Below are 20202 nucleotides of genomic sequence, written 5' to 3' on the forward strand. Positions count from 1 at the left end.
TAGATATTTATGATTGACTCATTGGGCAGGGGTATCAGAGATCAGAAAAGGATTGACACAACTGTTGTAAGATTGCACAATTTCTATTGAAAAATAAATTGTTTATTGTCATTTAACCCTGTATTGTTTAACTTGTTATTGTATTTCTTAATTGGTAGGCTGAAAATCTTCAACGATTTTTTTGCATCTTGTATAACCGGAAGGGAGTATTGGCCCTTTGTCTGTTCAACAAGCAAATGTCCCATCCCAACCAAACTTGTAAGTTGTTATAACCATTGTCTTTAAATATTTGGTGTTGTCATTAATGTAGGTTGTGAGAAGTGCTATAAGTTGTGGTTGTATTCTTTCAGACATGATTGTGGAGTTATAATGTTAAAAGCAATGGAAATTTGGGATGGAGAGAACAAATAAAATAGGAAAAACATGCCTCAATATACGAATGTAAGTACCATTATCACTATTACATAAAATTAATGATTGTGTTAATTTCTAAAGTGCAAAATGTTGGTTTCAGGAGGAGTTGCTTGAGATTAGAAAGAAATATGTATGGGAGTGGATCCTCGACAACAAGAACATTAGAAGAATGGAAGCGCTAGCGGAATATGGAATGTTGTAGGATTGTTTATATATGTACAGATTGTGATTGTAACAAACAATGTTTATATATGTACAGATTGTAACAAACAATGTTTATATATGTACACATTGTTATTGGAATAAGATGATAGCTTTCATGATTACTTTATGTGCAATGTAATTTTTGTTACGTTGTGTGTGTTTCGATGAGAAAGGAACGCGCAAAATTAATAAGTATTTTAAATGAAGGCAATGGTTTACAAAGTGAATTGAACTCGTAAAACTTGTAGAGGTAAAAAACACAGAAGTAATCGATTACAACTGGTTGGTAAATGATTACACGAGTAAAATGTGTGTTTTGTACACTCACTTACACTCCAGGAGCCAACTGTGGTAACCTGGGTGACCACTGTTAATTTGTAACTTTCTCACATAAGTCTAGTGGTCTTGAGTTGATTGTGGTGTTTAAGTTTCACTAGAGGGTGGGAAGTCATGTTTGGTGACCCCATGATGCAGGAAAGGAACATTGTTCGTGAGATGATGAACTTAGGTAAAGTGCTGAGACTTGTGCAGGAAAAAACACAATGGTAATCGTTTACAACTGTCTGGTAAACGATTACACGAGCAAATTCTTGATTTTGTACAGAAACTTGATATGCAGGAGCCAACTGTGGTAACATGGGTGACCACTGTTAAAATTTGTAACTTTCTCACATAAGTCTAGTGGTCTTGAGTTGATTGTGGTGTTTAAGTGTCAGTAGAGGGTGGGAAGTCATGTTTGGTGACCCCATGATGGAGGAAAGGAACACTGTTTGTAAGATGAGCAACTTAGGTGAAGTGCTGAGACTTGTGTAGGAAAAAAACACAGTGGTAATTGTTTACAACTACCTGGTAAACAATTACGCGAGCAAATTATTGAATTTGTACACAAAGTTGAAATGCAGAAGCCAACTGTAGTAACATGGGTGACCATTGTCAAAATTTGTAACTTTCTCACATAAGTCAAGTGGTCTTGACTTGATTCTGGTATTTAAGTGTCAGTAGAGGCTGGGAAGTCATGTTTGGTGACCCCATGATGGAGGAAAGGAAAACTATTTGTGAGATGAGAAACTTAGGTGAAGTGTTGAGACTTGTGCAGGAAAAAACATAGTGGTAATCGTTTACAATTGCCTGGTAAACGATTACGCGAGCAAATTCTTGATTTTGTACAGAAAGTTGATCTGCAGGAGCCAGCTGTGGTAACCTAGGTGACCACTGTCAAAATTTGTAACTTTCTCACATAAGTCCAGTGGTCTTGAGTTGATTGTGGTGTTTAAGTGTCTCTAGAGGTTGGGAAGTCATGTTTGGTGACCCCATGATGGAGGAAAGGAACATTGTTTGTGAGATGATGAACTTAGGTGAAGTGCTGAGACTTGTGCAAGGAAAAACACAGTGGTAATCGTTTACAACTGCCTGGTAAACGATTACGTGAGTAAATTCTTGAAATTGTACAGAAACATGAACTACAGGAACCAGTTGTGCGAACCTAGGTGACCATTGTCAACAATTGTAATTATTTGGCATAAATCCAATGATTGTTTTTCTACACTTCCTCATGGAGGAAACAAACAGTCTATGCAAACAAATGAATCTCAAACATTTCATTAACGTCAACAAAATACATCATAACATCACATTTATAACAATCAACATGGTCAACGTACACAATATCATGAAGTCTAGGTTTTTAATATTACAGTTATCCCTCAAATATTTGTAGTGGTCATAAAATAATATTACAGTTATCCATAAAAAACTAATGCTTCTTTGGTTCTTTGGATGTTGATGGTTGGTTAGATGAAGGAACCAATTTGCGAAGGATGTCATCCACATTCACATTGTTTTCTGCCCACATAGGTAGTCGAATGACAGATTTCGAGGTGTCCTTCACCAGCTCAATTGTTGGAGGACAAATTTCAGTTGGAAAAACCTTCACTACGTTGCGATGTACAATATTTAGGTAGTAGTTTTTTCGAAATGCACTGAAGGATTGGACCTAAATGAATACAAAATTAATATAAAGAACACCATCAAAGGTAAATAAAAGTTATTGTAATTTAAGTAGTGAATGGATGAGTTACAAGATTGAGTAACATAACGGAACCAACTCCGATATTGTCTCCAAATTCTGGATCTTGAAGAACTTTCTTGTGCAAGGAAGCCTTCATTGTGGCTGTTGGCTCTTGCTCACATTTAATCATTAAATAGTTTACTCAAACGACTAATGTTGTAGTTTAAAAGAAATAATACCTTGATAGTCAATTGCATGTCTCCCAAACCATTCGGCTTGCACTCTTTCAATATGCAAGAAACAAATGGAAGGACCTGTGATGATTTTGCCTCATTAAGGGAATTTTCCATCAGTTACGAGAACTGTAATTATGAAAATCATATCAACAGAGAATACATATCGTCTAAGTCAACATTTTGATTGAAATGATTAGGAGAAAAATTGTACCATGGTGTTCAATAAACATTTGTGCCCATTTCCAAGCATTCGAGTTGAAATCTCGTTCATATGTTGCCTGAGCAACATCACGAGCAAATTTTTGAGTGGATTTTGGTTGTTCTGTTTTTGTCCTATTCAAGAAAGCCGCTTGAACATTATCTACTGGACCAGGTATAAGCGATGCCGAAGCATTGCATTTTTTCAAAAATGATTCAAGGACGTCATCATCATAAACAAGGTCTTCCCATGCATCCATGATTATCCTGAAATAATCCGCAACAATTTCAATTCCAAGTTAAGGACACAAGAACAACGAGAAGATAACATTACCACATAAGAACTGAAATAATTGTAAAGGACTTACAAATATAGTCAACAACTTCATTGCATAACAATGGGTATGTGCCACATATTTAAAGACGTTTAGACCAAGTTATTATATTTAAATTTTAATGTTTACTAATAAAATATAATTTTAATACTTTTCCTATTTCATACATCAATTTATGAGGATAGCTTGGTTGATTAACGTGCCTGATACTTTTTGGCAAATCTGATGAAAGAGAAAATCTCTTAACTTGCTAGAATAAACTTGCATTAAATGTGGGGAAATGAAAAGTGAATTGCATTAAATGTGGGTTATGAGAGAGAAACACTTTTTTGTCAGCAAATTTAATGCATGCTTCGTAAACCAAACTAAATGAATGCATTATGTGACAACATACATTGATTTCCTTGCAAGACAAACCTATTTACTTGAAATGGAAAGTACTTCATCTTTCTTCCTTAAATGTCAACTTTCTCCCTTCTACCATTCGGCTTCATTTAAGGGCAAACTTAATGTTTGAGAGGAGGTTGGTTACGATCACTTCACCTTCATTAAAGGGCACAATAAATCGTCGTGTGTAGGTATGAATGTATTTCTTTCTCTTTATTTAATTTGAGGAGACATTAAATTCTACTTATTATTTACTTCCATTGTTAGTTTTATGAATGTATTTTATTGTGTTTATTTAATTTAAATTTTATTTGATGTTCATACCTATTTGAGTATGAAATATTAAATGAAAAAAAAAGATATCCCTTAAATCTATATGTTCATAGGCATTTTCTTATGAATTATTATGTGATGGTGAATGTTTATCAATAATGAATTCTCTTATTTGTAGTAGATGAATGATCACTAAATTTTTTTTACGTTGCATTGTGATCATGCTTCCTATACATGGTTGTGATGGCTAACAACACAAGTAATGTGCCTGAAGTGTCTCAGTTTAATGCCAATATTGATGATCCTAATGACAACTTATTTGACTTGGAGCCAACGTTGCATATGTGTTTTCAGAAAATGGAAGAAGCAAAAAAATTTTACACAAACTACGCCACTAGATGTGGATTTGCTGTGCGGACAAGAACTTCTAAAAAAGATAACAACAACAATGTGTACTGCTTGAGATTAGTTTGCTCAAGGGAAAGGAAATATGTGTCTTTCATCAAACCCGAGGTCAAAACACTTCCTAGTCAAACCAAGCAATGTCCAGCTAGGATAACCATTGCAAGGAAGGACGATAAATGGTTTATAATGACCATTGTGCTACAGAACAACCATGATCTTTGCTCGAATACCTCAAAGCTAATTCCTGGCAATAGAAAAGCATGCAAGCTAAACACACCTTGGAGGTGAACGATGATGCAGGAGTTCGGATTAATAAGAGTTTCCTTAGCATCGTGACCGATGCAAGTGGATTTGAAAACATGGACTTCGTCGAGCGAGATGCGCGAAACTACATTGGCCAACACAGAATATCTTTATGTAAGGATGGTGATGGTCAGGCCCTCCTACGACACTTTTCATCAATGAAAGATTTAAATAACGAGTTCTTCTATGACATTGCATTGGACGAAGGGAATAAATTTTGTAGTGTCTTTTGGGCAGATGCAAGAAGTCGAGCAGCATGCGAAGAATTTGGTGATGTGGTGTCTTTCGACACCACGTACTTAACAAATAAGTATGACATGACATTTGCGCCTTTTGTCGGAGTTAACCATTATGGACACTCCATTTTACTTGGTTGTGGATTGCTGTCGTCGGAAGAAACTGCCTCATTTGTATGGTTGTTCCAATCTTGGCTTAGATGCATGGGTAATAAGGCTCCTGATGGGATTATAACTGACCAATGTAAGGGATTATAACTGACCAATGTAAAGCCCTTTAAGAAGTATTATGCTCTGCCCGCTTGTTTTGAAAATTCTATTTTAAAATGTATCTCACATGTTCTCCAATAATTTATATATATATATATATATATATATATATATATATATATATATTTATTTATGTTAATTTTGTTCAATGTGAGACTCATTTTTTTGATATTCAATGTCGTATCAAATTTTGTAAGTTATGTTCAATTTGATCTTTTTTATAACGTTTAAATTGTTAACTACAGACCGTACATATTGACAATGTTCGAATGAATTGTTAGATTGTTGCTTATGTGATCGTCTTGCATAATGAGAGTTGTTTACGTTGTCATTGAACTACACTGTCAACCACCATTGGAGCCACCACCGGAGTAACTTCGTTTCTCCACTATCATCGCAAGTGCAGCACCAAGAGGAACCACGAACCACCCGCGTCTTCATGTTATATCCTCCACTTGCATTTTGAACCATCGTAAGCCTTCAACCCAAAATGCAAATGCATCCTCTCGAAGCCTCCAATTGCAAACCTTACCTAGCTATGATCTAAAATTGAAACATCATGAGACGAAAATAGCAACGAACCACCAACAAAACGTGACAGCAACGCAAGCAACAATTCAACCACTATTGAATCATAAATCACAAAATCCCAAATCGTGAGCTTCACAAGATGAACCACCCCATGAACGCAACTCACCACGAGCATCGAACCATGTTGTCAACAACCATTAGAGCCACCACCAAAGTAGCTTTGTTCCTTAACCACCATGACACATCAAATTTCACCACCATCGCGAGTGCAACACCAGCAAGGAAGAACCATGAACCAACTTGCGCCACCAACGTCTTCATGCTATCTCCTTTACACTTCGAACTGTCGTTAGCCTTCAATGCAAAATGTGAATCTATATTCTCGAAACCTAATCGCAAACCACATATAATACATATTCAGAATCGAACCACCATGAGATTAAAATAACGACAAACCACCAATAAAATGTGACAACAACGCAAGCAACAATTCAACCACCATTGAATCCTAACAAATCCTCAAATCATGAGCTTCAAAGGATGAACCACCTTAGAAACGCAACTCACTATGAGCCATCAATCATCACACTAACGTCAATATCGTAAACTTGAACGAATACGCATATGCACCACACACGAAAGAACACTTGTATGAGAAATAAATCAAAGCATTTTGTGACTTAGACTAACCAGATTTGTATTCTCGTAAAAGTGAGACTTTTTATTTTTCTGGCAATATTTCAACAGATTTCTAAGTACTAAATTTCACATAACATCTTACTTTTTGTGTTCACAAAATTTGGATTAATTTATCAAATTAAGGATATTATTTTTTATGATTAGATATATCTTTTTGTTTCTAAATTATTTAAAAGAATTGTATTTAATTATTAAAATAAACTATATACTTATTTTATTTTAGTATTGCATAAAAATAATGTAAAATATTTTTTCTAATAAACAGTACATAGATATTATACTATAATATATGTTGACTTTTATGAAATGCAAGGACAAAATATTATGTAATTTAATTAAAAAATAAAATACAATTTTATAGAACATTTTGAAGACAAAAAACTTACTTAGTTTTATTTTTTTTATGCTATTTATAAACTTTGTTCTTGATTTAACAATATTATATTATTGTTTTATTTATTTTTAGTTCAAGAGAAGCTGCAAAATTTTTAGTATCATTTTGTAATTAACACAGTAAACAAAATATATTATAAAACACATAAATGAAAAAAAGGAAATATAAAGATAGCTACGCTATCTGAAAATATCATCGTGTTCAAAGGTTTCGAAACGCCATGTCCACTCTGCAACTTCACTCCGCTCCCACTTCTTCCTCTTCGTTCGCTCCGATCAGCACTTCTCGCTTCTTCCAAACCTCTCGCGTCTCTCTCCGAAACGCCGTCGTAAGTGAACCTGCTTCCGATTCTCTCGTTTTCTTCGCTCTATTTATGGAACTGTTTAACGGAACGCGCGTTTCTTCAGCGCTGCAAGGCGATAGAAGCAGTGCAATTGGAGAACGGGAGGCCAAGCGCCAGCGAGTTCGTCGTCAGCGGAAACGCGATTCCGAGCTACGTCGTGGCGCCGAACGCGCGGATTCGTGATTTGGTTCACCGGAGCGACACGCGTCTGAGAATATTCTCCGGCACCGCCAATCCCGCGCTTTCTCAGGTCGTGCTTTTTCTTGAGCGATTCGTTTTGCTTTTGGACATCTGGAGTAGGAAAACTAGAGTTCGAATATGTAGGAAATGAAATGATGAAGAGAAATTAGATTTCATTGAGGAGACTTTAATGTCGATCGGTAGGTATTTTTAGTGTTGATAAGCGATCAGAATAAAGCATTGTTTAGATAACTTTTTCACGAAAACTTATGAGATAGTAAACTTAAGAATATAAAATGAATTAAACTTCTTTCATAAGTTGATACCTCAACTTTTAGACAAGTTAGACGAGAGAACTTTTGTAAAATTCAAAATACAGAAGTTGTTTGAACATTTAGGAGAAACTCAATTCCTCTCGTCTCTATTTTCTTTTCTTATAAGTGTTTATGAATAAGTTTATTCAAATGAAGTGTAAGAGTAATTAGAATTAGAGTTATACTTTGGTAGTCCATGTGATAAAAGTTTTCAATAAAAGAGAATAGGTTACCGCGGTGTCACACCAAAGATCATAAGGAATTGTATACAAATTTGTTTGGGAAGTGAATAAAATCAATTGGTTAGGAGTAAACATGTGTTTGTTTAGTAGTTGACTTTATGTGAACACTTTACGAGACAATAAAACCATGATTTGTCTGCTTGGTTTTATGACATGAGAAAAGTGTTACTTTCATGACCTGTGTTCTGAACTTGATACCAATGAAACATGAAGAGATTAGTAAATAATAACTTGATTTAGTCCCAGGCCTGCCGAATTGGGCAATAGATAGCGGTATTGCATGCCCACATATTTAATACATAATTTTGTCTCGAACAAAATTGCCTGTGAAGGAGAATACCTGCAGCGAACCACAAAAATAGGTATTGGATGACTGAGATGGAGATGAAAATAGAATAGATACCAGTCAATATTACTTGAATAAATAAGATGGCAGAAAAACAATGAATTGAACCTACTCTATTGCGCTGTTGATTGATGTATATATTGGAATTACATAATAAGGCAAGACCCTTACCTTAAACACTACCCCTAAAGCTGGGTACGTACAAAAGAAATAATAATAGAATAACATTACATTTTAACAACAATAGATAGGTTTCATATCATTCCATTTTATGTTAGACTGTTAAACTGTTCCTGCCAATGTCATTTCGTTATCCTTTGTTCCGTTCATTTTTGTCGATCTAAAGTTAGCTGAAGTTTTTTGTACACAGTCATTGAGTCATGTACTCACATATCAATAAATCGATGTCTTTTTTGTGTAGTAGTTGTAGTACTCAAATTTTTACATTGACACTATTGAAATGAAAAAACAAAAATAAACTTCAGTTGGGTATGGAATTTTTTGCACAAACTAATTAGTAATTTTGTTTTAACATTTTAAGAGTAATCTACTCTGTAATTCTGATTAGCATATTTCATTGAAATGAATTCTCTAGCTTAGAGTGAGTAATTTTTTTTTCATTTGATATTTTTTTTTTATGATTGCGAGAGATCACCTTGTTTTATGTTTCTAAGATTTATTTGTTTTCGCATTTTGATTACAAAACCGTTTCCTCGTTTTTAATGTGCATCCAGATTTTAAAGATTTGTACAATAAACGTTGGAAACAACCTTTTGTTTTTTGTTGCTTCTTGTGCTAATAATTAAAATAGGAATTTTAAAACAAAGTGACAGTTTCGTTATTAAAAAGTGAAAACACAAAATGAAAAAAGAAAACAAGTAAATGTGCCATAAACAAACACCACTCTATTTTTTCCATTTCCTTTTGTTCTCTATTTATTTATTTTATTTTATGTAAGATGGAAACAATTGGTGTGGTTAGAAATGAATGTATGTAGTTTTATGTATTAATTTGAAGTCTTATGTTACACACATGTTATTCTTTAATAATTTACTGAAATGTTTGATTTCCATGAATTTAAGTAGGAAATTGCGTGCTACCTGGGTCTGGAGCTTGGAAAAATTAAGATAAAGCGTTTTGCTGATGGCGAGATATATGTTCAGCTCCAAGAGAGTGTCAGGGGGTGTGATGTGTTTCTTGTGCAGCCCACATGTCCTCCTGCAAATGAGAATCTTATGGAGCTTCTCATAATGATTGACGCTTGCAGGAGAGCTTCAGCAAAAAATATTACTGCTGTCATTCCATATTTTGGATATGCCAGAGCTGATAGAAAGGTCTGTTTATCAGCTTACATATGTACAGTACATTTATTGTTTGTGATGAAATTTGTCCTTCTCATTCCATCATATCCCCCAGGATGTTTGAAATTGTGCTTTTTGTTACTTGCACAAATTCTGATGTAACTATTCATAAACCATCGTATGCCAGTTTTCTAAAGACATATGGTACGCTTATGATAGAATAAACCATTATTAAATAATCTGGAAAAACGAATTATTGCATAAGGCTCATATCTCAAGCTGCTTAACCTTTAAATATGACCCATTTTATTAGTTATTGCAATTTGTGGCAATTCTAATATTGATGACTACTTTATCCCTTTGCATTAATTTATTTGTCTCAATTAGTAATGAGCCCAAAGAAGATAACATTTCTTGTATTGATAACTTTTATGTTCACCATCATTCACTAACTCTGCCAAAAGCTTAAACTGTTGGATGAAATGCATTTTTTGGTATAGATTATTTAGTTGTAAATAATTGCTTTGCTTTTTTCAAAGCATTTGTTGGAAAGAGAGAAACTAAACTTCCAAATTCAATTTTGGTATAAGATGCTTTTCATCTACTGTTTCAGACTCAAGGGCGTGAATCCATTGCTGCAAAGCTTGTAGCAAATTTAATTACAGAAGCGGGTGCAAATCGTGTCCTTGCTTGTGATCTTCATTCTGGGCAGTCCATGGGTTATTTTGATATTCCAGTTGATCATGTATATGGACAGGTAACGAGCTATTATGTCATTACCATATAATGGCTTCCAAGAATAACTTTTTTTAATCTATTAAACTCAAACAAACATTCCTTGGATATTCTGTATATTTGATAGTCAGTTCAATATTTGTTTTATTGGTGCATCTCAATTCTGGACTGAAATAATACACTTCTGGTGGCATGCCAATTTTATTGTTTATAATTATATGTTAATTTAAGTTTGTCATAAAGAAACTTGAAATCTTGGTCTTTTTAGATGTATAGAAATCTTCTAATTTTTTTTTCTCCGTTCAATCACACATGGACTCTGGTGACTTGCAGCACTTTGTTCTCTTGTTAATAAACCTTTGAACCATCCCTTAGTATCTTCTAGTTATTTGCTGTTCTTCGTAAATTTTGGTATGGAGACCCTTTCATGCATTTTATTGTGCCATGTGTTGTGCTGGGGCAGGTTAAATTAAACAAATTGTTATCCTAATGCCAATGTCTAATTGTAATGTGTTTGTGATCAGTAGCAATAATGAGAAGTATTTTGTCTGTGCTGCTTTTCAGTTTGTCCATGAAATACATGGTTAACTGCAAAATGTACGTTGAAGTCTTTGCTTGGATGGTTAGTAGTGGGTTTCTTAATGGTTGGGTTCTAAATTGATGTTCTTGGAGGATTTCATGTAGTACTGTGTTAGACTATTCTAGGGAAAAATATATAGTATTCAAATTGGTACCTGTCATTTTCTGCAAAATTTGAGATCTAATGATATGTTCACTTTGTATTGGATTTCAATAATCATGGATTAATGTAATTGAGTCATTGGTTAATCATATGTTCTTTTGTGCCACTGCCAGCCTGTCATACTTGATTACCTTGCCAGCAAAACTATTTGTTCAGACGATTTGGTAGTTGTCTCACCAGATGTTGGTGGTGTTGCCAGAGCACGTGCTTTTGCCAAAAAATTATCTGATGCTCCCTTAGCTATTGTTGATAAAAGGCGTCATGGGCATAATGTTGCAGAGGTATGATTCTTTGTAAGTTGGAGTTTAGATATCTTTACTAAAAGGGTTCAGAGTCAATGACTAAAAATAAGGCTCTTGGTAGCTTGAAATATACAGAATTCAGATAATTCAAATTTAGTTATGATACACAAATTTAGAATTTTTAGTATGACTTAAGATTAAAAAAGGAAAAAATATATCTTTGGAGGGCTTGAAAGTCCCCTCTTACTATCTTCTATTTATAATGATAGAAGTATGATATAATGAGAAGATGAAAAATCAAAAGACTGCACTAGACTAGACACTTAGGTGCGAAACTAGGTACAACTCATAGGTATAACAGGATGTGGTTCCCAACACGTTACTTTCCACCCAGCTTTTAATACTTATTCTAACAGCATGAAATAAGAGTCTTGGTTGTTTTCCACTTGTAAAATGATTTATATCTTTGTTATTTTTCAGCTCATGTTAAATTGTCTCATATGTAAGACCAACTATTTAAAATCTGGTCCTGGACAATACATAATTAGTTTGGCCAATGTTTGAACTAAATGACATAATAGTTATATAAAATAATTCAGTTCTTACACCCACGCACACAAACATATAACTCTAGATATTTGGAATTGCACCATCCCTGTAAATTTCAAGTATGAGAAAAATATGTGTACACTTCATATACAACATCCTTTTCATCATCAAGGTTTCTACCAATTGATATGTTTCCACAAATAATTTAAAGTTATTTTATTTTTATTCACAATTATTGGAAATGTAAAACTCCTCCTGTTAAGTCCCGACCAATGAACCTACAAATTCCATCGAGTTGTAGCTGATTGAATTCAGGTAATGTAGACATTCCTTCATTTTCACTTTGAAGCATTTTCAGTTTGTATGAATTTTTTGGAAAAATATGGCACAATTTGTTGTCGTTCTTTGTCACATTGCATGAATAGATTTAGCAATAGAATAAGAACAAAGCCTTATCCCACTTGGTGAGATTAGACATTGGCTTGGTTAGAGTCTAAAACTTTAGGAAAGGATAGATTTAGCAATAATGCAATTTCAATTTTGTTATTTTTCTGACAAAAAAAATACTGGTTGAACATTACTTAATTTAAAACAACCTAGTGGTAGTGTACTATTTCCTAGTTCTTCCTACGACTGTTTGGTAAAATTAGTTGAAAAGGTGGCTGAAAGTGGGAAAACTAGGGTAAGAGTTTCTAGTTAAACTAGTTAATCAACTAGCTAGTAATTGTCAGATGACAGATAAAAACGTGATTAAATCGATAATCTAAAAAGTGTAGTTATAAACTTGGTTTGCATTTCCCTCACAAACTCATCTATGATCTGGTAACCTCTGCTTGGAAGTTTTATACATATATATACCAATTTGTAGACAGTTGGTTTTTAGTAACCTGAATCAAGTCTGGTTCTTGGGTTTGTCCTGGGCTTCCCAGATTGAGCATTTTGGGACAGTTCAATCCAGTCAGAACTTGTGGCAAGTTCCAAATCAGTTACCAGACAAGTTTGAGTTTTAAAACATCGCCTAAGACCTTTGATGGGTGGCCACTGACCAATATTATTATTCCCTTACAATTGATGATAAATCATAGTTTATAAACTATTGTTCTAAACTAAAGCACCTTCTAGGATTTGTCTTGTGATTGGTTGAATCTCATCTTGCAGGTGATGAATTTGATAGGTGATGTAAGGGGAAAGGTAGCAGTTATGGTAGATGACATGATTGATACTGCTGGTAAGTCAGTAAAACTCTTTATTTGCTGGAGCGAATGATGATAGTTTGTCTCTGATCCTTATAATCACTTTGATTTGTTCCCAATACTTGTGCAATATCTTTTTCCTCCCTTTTTCTCTCCTATTTATGTTTTTTTTCAAGTAAAATGGATTCATTTTCTTATTTTTCGTGGTAAATGGTGTGAACTTCTGTTGTCTAGTACCCAAAGTAACTATAGACACCAACAAAATCTTCATTTTAGCTTCAATAAAGATAATTTTTAGTTTGAGAATATTAAAGTTGGATGTCTTCTGCTATTGATTTTCAATATGTTTTATGCAGATACAGTTTCTTTTTACTTTGTTTTGTTGTTTTTTTTTTCTTTTAGTTTTAGTACACAAATGAAGAAATATAGTGGGTATTCTTGTTTATATTAACATTATTTTCGGCTTCCTAATATGTTCTTTATATCTTCGAGTTAAAAACAAAGGTTTCCCTCTGCTATCTTTCTCTCATTAAAGAAGTCGGTGAAGACGAGGAAGGAATTACTGTTGTTTTGAACCCTTTGTAGTTATTGCTGTTTTGAACATTTTGGTGGTAGATATATGAACATAACCTTTCTCCCAAAAGGATAGGAATGTATGTGTTTAGCCTGCTATTTTGGAAACTATTTTGAATTATTCTCTATAAAATTAGTTCAAGCAGAAAGAACGTAACAATGAGATTTTTTTTTTATTTGCATAGTTAAGTGAAGTTAGTCCTTACCTTCTGATAATTACTTGGTATGCTTTACTTTGGACAATGAAAGAAATATGGTTGAATTTAGAGTTCAGAGCTGTCTTGTTGGAGGACATTATTTAGAGTAGATGTTAGTAACTTTTGATGTTGCATTGGGTTGCCATAGTGGTGCATATGTGAAATTCATGAATTTGTGACTTAGTAATTAATAAAAAACTTGAATTGAATTGTCATTTTAATTAGTTATTTACTGTATTATGAATTGTTTGAGCCCTTATTTGTACTTCCCCTTGTCTTGGTAGTAGTTTTTTTGGTGAAAATAAATGCTTGCAGATAATTGTGGAGGTAACTTCAATCATTGAGTACTTGAATTTTTATACTCTAACTTAATCTTGTGAATTTAGTACAGATTTACAAAACATTGAAATTCTATTCAGAATGTTGAATCTGTGCTACCTCTCTTCTAAAATGGCATTATCATGGTTGGAGTTAAAGCGAGAGAATCCAAATTCAGTTGTATTTGATGTTGTGACATCCTTTTTCTTTGTCATTCCGTGACATTGGCATCAATGCTTCTATCTTCACATTTAATTAGATTATAACATGATATATTTTCTAGGTCAGTTCCTTTTTCCAGATTTTGAGTGTAATAGGCTTAAGCTTGAGCGGGCATGTTAGACATGAAAAGTTATTACTAGCTCTGTATCTAGCAGCATAAACTTCAAAGAATTAGCTCCTTGGTATCATACATACCATTCTATTCTTTTGTGGTGATTATTTTTAGCTGAAATTTTGTGTAGGGATAGCTTACACTTCTAAGTGTTTTGTTTATTTATGTATTCTTTTATTCAGCAGTATGACTTGTTTGTCTTATCAATTGTTCTCAATAAAATTTGGCTGTCTTGTAGGGACTATTGCCAAAGGGGCAGCTCTGTTGCATCAAGAAGGGGCAAGGGAAGTCTATGCATGCACCACGCATGCTGTTTTCAGGTATAATGGCTGCTATATAAATCAGTTATTTACTTAAGGTTTGTTGCAAAACACTTCTATGGTGACATTTTGTGGTGAATCTGCAACAAGGGCCAAGTATCAACAGATTGTTTTCCTTCAGGTTTTGATTGAGTTCTTTGTTTCATTATTTTGGCAAATACATGGGAAAATAAACCAGTGGACGCAAGCTGTTTTAAAAATCCCCTACATACAGAAAAACCTATGTAGTAATGGAAATGTGATTAGAGTTGTAGAAAAAGAAGTTTCTTCTATTAACCCAAAAGAATACAATCTGAGTTTCCCCTCATAGGATAAAATCTCCCAGTCAATCCCTTTCTTATGAGGCAACATTCCTTACTTTTCCAATTTTCCCAGCCCCAACTTACAAACTATTTATTCTATTATGGGGGTACCTATCATGTACTACTTTTTTTGCTGTTGCTGTTTCGTCTTATGCATTGTGTATTCCCTTTGAATTTGAAAGCCAGGAAGTATTACACCGTTGGTTTCTCATTTGGTGATTAACTGATCTAAGCGGCCTAGAAATCTTTAAGTATGTGGGTACTTCTTGGGTGGAGGTGACAACCTCAATCAGCTTTCTCTTGTCCAACGTGGCCTGTATTTTATCATGAAAAAATTGATGGTAGAAACATGGATTACTAGTTCTCCTGAGGAAGTTGCAATACTCATTCAACCTTCCTAATTATTTTTCTTTATATTTTGTCCCTATGCGCATACCTTTTCTTTTCCTTGAGCATAAGTGGGTGTCTGGGTAGATTTGAAAACTGTAAAAGCCTTTTTGCCTCTTATATGGTGTGGGAGCCTCACTTTTCTTGTGGATAGAAAATTATTTGTATTTATAGAGATAGAAAAAATTTCCAACGTTTGTTCTCCTCTTTTCCGGTGGCCTGTCATTAATGGATATATGAAGTATGTATTGCAATGATGGTTATTAGCATAAATGTACAATTATATCCCTTGATGTAAGGCTGTTTTACTCATGATTTATGCATCGTTCTTGTCTTTGCAGTCCTCCTGCTATAGAGAGGTTATCAAGCGGTTTGTTTCAAGAAGTTATCATAACTAACACAATTCCAGTAGCAGAACAAAACTATTTCCCCCAATTAACTGTCCTGTCGGTGGCAAACCTTCTGGGCGAGACTGTATGGCGAGTTCATGATGATTGCTCAGTGAGTAGTATATTTCTGTAAAATAAGTTTAGTTGGTTGTTTCTTATTCATGATAGAGAAAACGAGACCATCCTCAATACTCATGCATATGCATCCTTGCGTACGTATAGTATATTTTTTCAAATAAATTAATAAAAAAATCATTGTTTTATAGCTTTGGCTCTTCCTGTTCATCACTAGATTGTATTGATAATCGCATGTCGGTGGTTAGATTTGATTTCTAATAATAGTTTAGTATGTTAGCCTTTTCACTTTTGTCAAACAAAATTTCGGTTAAGATAGAAGTTTTAATTTTGTATGGGATGAAATGGTGCCAAAATTAGATTTATGTTGCAATTTTTTCCTTTTTTCATTTATCTTCCTTGTCAGGGTGGAATTGAACCTTATTCAAGTTTGGGCATTGATTGAACAATTTGTATCATTGGTAAGCACGTTCCAGCTTAAGACACTGCGGTAACAAGCGGCAAAATTGTAAAGTTCTATTATAGTGAAAGCTTTATGTTTAAGGATACCCTTATAGAGAGCTGTTTCTGGAGATTTTTGTACGTACAGAATATGTTATAGGTATTGGAAATCCACACTGGAAGTCGCATGGCGTCTTTGTTTTTCGTTTTAGTACAGATCTTTAAGTAAAAATGGTGAATTTTACTCGACGATTGGTATTGAATTGTGTGGCTATGTTCTCAGACATTCCATTCCTTGTCCTTGTGTGGTCATAGATTCATATCAAACCAGCTCAAGCATATACTATATATATTGCATGATTTCAAGTATCCTTAAAAATAGTTTTACCTTATTTAATGACTTTTTAAAATGAAAAATAATAATGCAAAAAATCAAAGTGATCATGATTATTCTCGGAATTGAGTGGACTCCGAAATTATTGTTTTATTTATTTTTCTCTGAACGGAAGTGGGCATCAGCCACAACAGAATGCCATCTTTATACAGTGCTCAGTAAAATGTAAAGGTTTATTGTTAACTACTTTTTTTTAGTGGTGTAGTTAATTGTTAGGTATAATTGTCAGTTCAAATGTTTTTTTTTTCTCCTGCTTGGATCGAGTTTTCTTTTTCTTCTTAAATTAAAGTTAATTTTTTTTAGTTCCCGTAATTTATAAATATTCACTTCTAGTTCTCGTCATAAATGACGTTATAAATCCTTTGTTTACACGGCCAACATCGTATAACTCAACATGTCACTATTCACTTAACTTAGAGAAAGGATTCATCAGGGCACAACATCGTGAGGAGAGTAATGGAGTCAGTGTTCATTATGCAAGGGGTCTAGTTGTACGTCAGCTTCAATCGTGGCATTTTCATCTCATGATTTACACTATGGATGAAGCTATTGGAGATGTTCTGATTGGAAATTTGTGTTTTTTTATATATTAAAAGTAATTGAAATTGTCTCTGATTTTGTAGAAATCCAAATCGTGCACAATTTTTAAACGGGTAGATGTAGAGGAGGACGTAGAAGAGGAATGTGGTGATGAGACTAAGCAACAAGTAGAAGTGGGAAAGAAAGAAGTTTTCCACGTGCGGAAGAAACTATTTGCAGAGAGAAGAAAGGGTTTGATTTTGCTTTGTGTTGTAGTACTATGTTGGGCAATTATAATATGGTTGTGTAATGTGCAGCCCAAATGAGGGCCCAAATCAGAGCTTTCCAGCCCACCAAAACATTAAACAAAAAAAGAGAGGAGAGAGTTAGTTACAAAGGAAGCTGACAAAGTAGAATATTCAGAGGGCAGGTTCATACTAAGGCACTACCACAAGGCGTAGGAACTTTTATTGGAAGTACATTGAATGAAAGGCATGTGTGTGGTGGGTGAGCTCTTGGTCTGATACCTTTCTTCTTTCTGCTATTATGTAATTCTCTTCTGAACAATTTCTCCTTTTGCTAGGTTGCTGGTGCTAAATGCTTTTCTGGAAAGTTCTCGTCTATTATTAACACTTCTTTTATTATTCTAATTGGGCTGTTAACAATTTCATAGTGTTCAAACTGTTATTGTTGAAGGGAGGATATTCAATTTTTTTGACACAATTACTCCGAGTTCCAATTACACTATTTCGTTGAAATTTTCTTCTCTGTTACATTGATGCTTTCACTAAGCTCCATGGCTAAGAATACCATAATGAAAGAGATGCAAGCGATGATTAATTGGATCAATTGGTGAAACATAATAAACTCAAAATGGCATTTTATTTTGACCATGAAAGCCTTTTACATAGCTTTGATTCACATGTTAACACCAAACTCTTATCATATGGTCCAGAACTACTACGAAGAAAAGGAAACATTTTATTCGGAGGTGAAAGAAAAGCTAAGACGCTGTTACTTTCATCTCCTTAAGCACATCATAAACGTTTTTGTAGGTCTGAAGAACCTTCTTCCAAGAGGGTCTGCTGCTAATATCATCCCACCAACGACTCACATTCTTCCTTTCTCTAACCATAAACCCTCTTTCCATTTCATTCACCAAATAAGAAGTAAATTGAAGATGGTTAAGATCAGCAAGACTGAAGAAATCCCCTGCTAAGTACTTTGTCTCGGATAGCCTCTTTTCATAAATGTCAAGAACTTTTTCGAGCTTTTCCTCATTCTCTTTAACGGCCTTTGGGTCCATTGCTTCACCATTTAGTACAGAAGCAAAGTACATTTTGATCAAGTTGTAGATCGGTGGAGTATAGTTATGCCCTTCAACTTCAAGCCATTGTTCCACAAGCCCTCTCTCTTCCATTGTCTTTCCCAACAGATTCGTCCCTTGATTTTTGTACTTTTCTGCATAATACCTCAGTATTGCCCGTGATTCTGCACAATCACTTATGTTATATTAAATCTACGTATAAACAAAGAAAAATGATTATTACTAACGGTACCATCGTGATACATTTTTACATTAATTTGAGACACAATATAAATATAAAATAATAATAAAAATATAAATTTTTGTATTTAAAAAAAAAAAAGATTATTTGATTTACATCTAAATTTTTTACATTCATTTGACACTATCTTTATTTACTTTTTATCCTCTTCTTTATTAAAAAATACAAAAATTTACATTTTTATAACCATTTTACCCGTATAATTTGTGTCAAATGTAAGAAAAAGTGTGTCATGATATCATTACTTTTTTCTTTTAAGAAAGAAGAGAATAAAAAATAAGAAAAAATAATAAATGAATATAAAAAATTTGATGTGTCAAAGTATCGTTTTTTTTATCTCAAATGAATGTATATAAGAATATAATTACTCATAAACAAAATACGAAAAATGAAAGAGTAATGGTATTATGACACACTTTTACATTCATTTGACACACTATAGAAGGATAAAATAGTCATAAAAATATAAATTTGTATTTTTTCAAGAAAAAAGAGAGTAAAAAGTAGAAAAAGATAGTATCAAATGAAAGTAAAAGTTTTATGTGTTAAAATATCATTTTTCAAAGGGAAAAGGGACAAACCATAAAGAACATAATCCCCATCTTGAACAAGAGGCATCAGTCCAAAGGGCTGCAAACAAGAAGCAACAAGGAATGAGATCTGACATAGAATGCCTAAAATTCCATAAAGAAAGAAAGAAAAAGAACCTGCAACTTGAGATATTCGGGCTGTTTGTGTTCTCCCTTAAAGCCATCAACATGCACAGTTTCGAACTCAACTTCCTTCTCAATCAGACACACTATCACTCCCTTAGTGCTTCCATAGTCTGGGCCATACACCTTCACCACCATTCTTATTTGCACAATAGAGCAATATTACAGGAAATTTGACGCAGGAATGAACGTTAAGCTTCTGTTCTCTTATACTACCAACCTTAACAAAAGGACAATGAAGTTTCATGACTGGCTAAGGAAAACGGACCACTTTATTCAATAATTCTTCAAGTGCTCAAAATATTAATTCATACCAAAGTTAATAATGGTATTGCATTAATAACTATAATAAAAACAAAAACGGTAGTAAAACACTATACAATATTTTTAATTACGACCATCAAGGTGGATAAGGCTTAATAAATATAATAAATATTTAATAAATATAATAAATAATAGTATTAAAGCACAATTCAATGTCTTATAAACAAGTGATGACAAGAAGTGAGAAGGTGTTATAATTTACCTATTCAATTTTAATCTTCTAAAGTAAAAATTCATTTTAATCCTAATATTCATATTTAAAGAGTGT

General features: G+C 33.7%; 3 protein-coding genes across 7 annotated transcripts; 2 read left to right on the forward strand and 1 right to left on the reverse strand.

Moving 5' to 3' along the window:
• The first annotated feature begins 4289 nt into the window (after nucleotides 1-4289).
• Nucleotides 4290-5257, forward strand: LOC108346779 (protein FAR-RED IMPAIRED RESPONSE 1-like). The gene is made up of 2 exons (XM_017585826.1): nucleotides 4290-4568; nucleotides 4715-5257. Exons 1-2 carry the CDS (start codon nucleotides 4290-4292, stop codon nucleotides 5255-5257), a joined length of 822 nt encoding a protein of 273 aa, XP_017441315.1.
• Nucleotides 5258-7059: 1802 nt separating this feature from the next.
• On the forward strand, nucleotides 7060-18052 carry LOC108347425 (ribose-phosphate pyrophosphokinase 1). Of its 5 annotated transcripts, none has more exons than XR_001833883.2 (10): nucleotides 7060-7221; nucleotides 7301-7486; nucleotides 9404-9652; nucleotides 10233-10376; nucleotides 11210-11377; nucleotides 13046-13115; nucleotides 14741-14822; nucleotides 15853-16012; nucleotides 17434-17836; nucleotides 17913-18052. XR_001833883.2 is itself a non-coding variant. In XM_017586654.2 (9 exons), exons 1-9 carry the CDS (start codon nucleotides 7114-7116, stop codon nucleotides 17653-17655), a joined length of 1389 nt encoding a protein of 462 aa, XP_017442143.1. In that variant the 5' UTR covers nucleotides 7060-7113; the 3' UTR covers nucleotides 17656-18052. The 5 variants fall into 5 exon arrangements, 3 of the variants coding, with proteins under 3 accessions (XP_017442143.1, XP_017442144.1, XP_052724351.1); XR_001833882.2 differs by having other exon boundaries at nucleotides 17434-17832; XM_017586654.2 differs by having other exon boundaries at nucleotides 17434-18052.
• Nucleotides 18053-18182: 130 nt separating this feature from the next.
• Nucleotides 18183-19834, reverse strand: LOC108347426 (glutathione S-transferase F9). Its single transcript, XM_017586656.2, has 3 exons — nucleotides 19605-19834; nucleotides 19479-19527; nucleotides 18183-18820 (listed from the first exon to the last, which is right to left on the reverse strand). Exons 1-3 carry the CDS (start codon nucleotides 19746-19748, stop codon nucleotides 18333-18335), a joined length of 681 nt encoding a protein of 226 aa, XP_017442145.1. The 5' UTR covers nucleotides 19749-19834; the 3' UTR covers nucleotides 18183-18332.
• Nucleotides 19835-20202: the final 368 nt, after the last annotated feature.

The sequence above is a fragment of the Vigna angularis genome, chromosome 9 (assembly GCF_016808095.1).
Source record: "Vigna angularis cultivar LongXiaoDou No.4 chromosome 9, ASM1680809v1, whole genome shotgun sequence".
NCBI classification, from domain to species: domain Eukaryota; kingdom Viridiplantae; phylum Streptophyta; class Magnoliopsida; order Fabales; family Fabaceae; genus Vigna; species Vigna angularis.